The sequence below is a fragment of the Nematolebias whitei genome, chromosome 15 (assembly GCF_014905685.2).
Source record: "Nematolebias whitei isolate Nwh7 chromosome 15, NemWhi1, whole genome shotgun sequence".
Taxonomy (NCBI): Eukaryota; Metazoa; Chordata; class Actinopteri; order Cyprinodontiformes; family Rivulidae; genus Nematolebias; species Nematolebias whitei.
Window position 1 is genome coordinate 7362669 of NC_056512.1, and position 1279 is coordinate 7363947.

Here is a 1279-nt window from a genome sequence, read left to right on the forward strand (position 1 = left end):
GGGGGGGGGGGGGGGGGGGGGGGGGGGGGGTTGCGTGGAGGATAGAGAGAGCGACAGACAGAGAGAGAGAGCGCTCTTAGACAGAAGACAGTGACAAAAAAACCTCCTGATGTCTCTTTTCTTCTCCTGCGTTTAGTAAACTCACGCGCATCCTGGATAATGTCCGAGGATGTCCATTTCTGGGACTTTGAGCAACTATTACGTGGACTCCATCATAAGTCCCGAGGGCGATGAACTCTCGGGACCAGCCCGTTTTCCCGGTGTGCAGTACTCCGGGTCCAGCTCGGCTGTGAGCGCGAGCGGCAGGCAGCCGGTCGGGGCTGCGCATGTGGACCCATCCGAACCGTACCCGTCCTGCAGCTTTCAGCCCAAACCTCCGGTCTTCTCGTCCTCCTGGGGCTCGTTCGGCCCGCATCACAGTGTGGGTGGCCTCTCCGCGGTTTACCATCCGTACCTTCCAGCACAGCACGTGCCCGCGGCAGAGACGCGCTACCTTCGCTCCTGGTTGGAGTGCGCGCCGCGTGACTCGGACCCGGGCCCAAGCCAAGCAAACCAGGTCAAACTAGAGCCCCAGCTCGGCCATAAAGGTGGAGAGATCCCGCTCAAACCCAGCGGGCAGCACCAGCACGAGACCACAACGTACATCTTTGAGTCAGCGCGCGAGCTGAGTCACCATCCCGCAGCCGGCGCGGGCCCGGGGTTCGAAGACAAGGACGTCTGCGACGGAAGTAAAGACAAAGACAGCGTGGATCAAAGTAAGTTCTGAAATAAGAGGCTGCGGAGGAGGAATGGAGAGGAAGACTGTAAATGTTTTTAATGCTGCCATAAAACAAGAACAAAGAGCGCCCCGCCACCCCCCACCCCCACGCGCCTTACTTGACTCACGTTAGCCCGAAAGATCTTGCATGAGCCTCACAACCATTTTATGAAGGAAGAAGAATAATCTGATAAGTATCTGCTTTAATCTGTGCTCTCACACAGCTGGAAGGATGGAGGAGCTTTCAGGTTATTCAGTGACATCATGACTTCTTCTCAAACAGAACAGGATCTCAGGGTGTGTGTGGGGGGTGGGGGGGATTATGGCCAGAAGTCCTGCTTTTATTTTTGTTTTAAAGGCCATCCGCGGCCTCGCAACGCGCCATTTAAAAACTAAAATTATTTCAACAAAACATCGATGAACAAATTCACACTACAGAATACAATCTAATATTTCTCTGATGGGGGACTTTCAGATCTATCTATCTATCTATCTATCTATCTATCTATCTATCTATCTATC

General features: G+C 53.7%; 1 protein-coding gene across 1 annotated transcript in view; it reads left to right on the forward strand.

Moving 5' to 3' along the window:
• The first annotated feature begins 169 nt into the window (after positions 1 to 169).
• The window catches only part of hoxb9a (homeobox B9a), a 24584-nt gene continuing 23474 nt past the window's right edge, over positions 170 to 1279 (forward strand). The window contains exon 1 of the mRNA XM_037689360.1: positions 170 to 755. Within this exon, the coding sequence (XP_037545288.1) occupies positions 170 to 755 (586 nt within the window). The remainder of the gene's footprint in view (positions 756 to 1279) is intronic.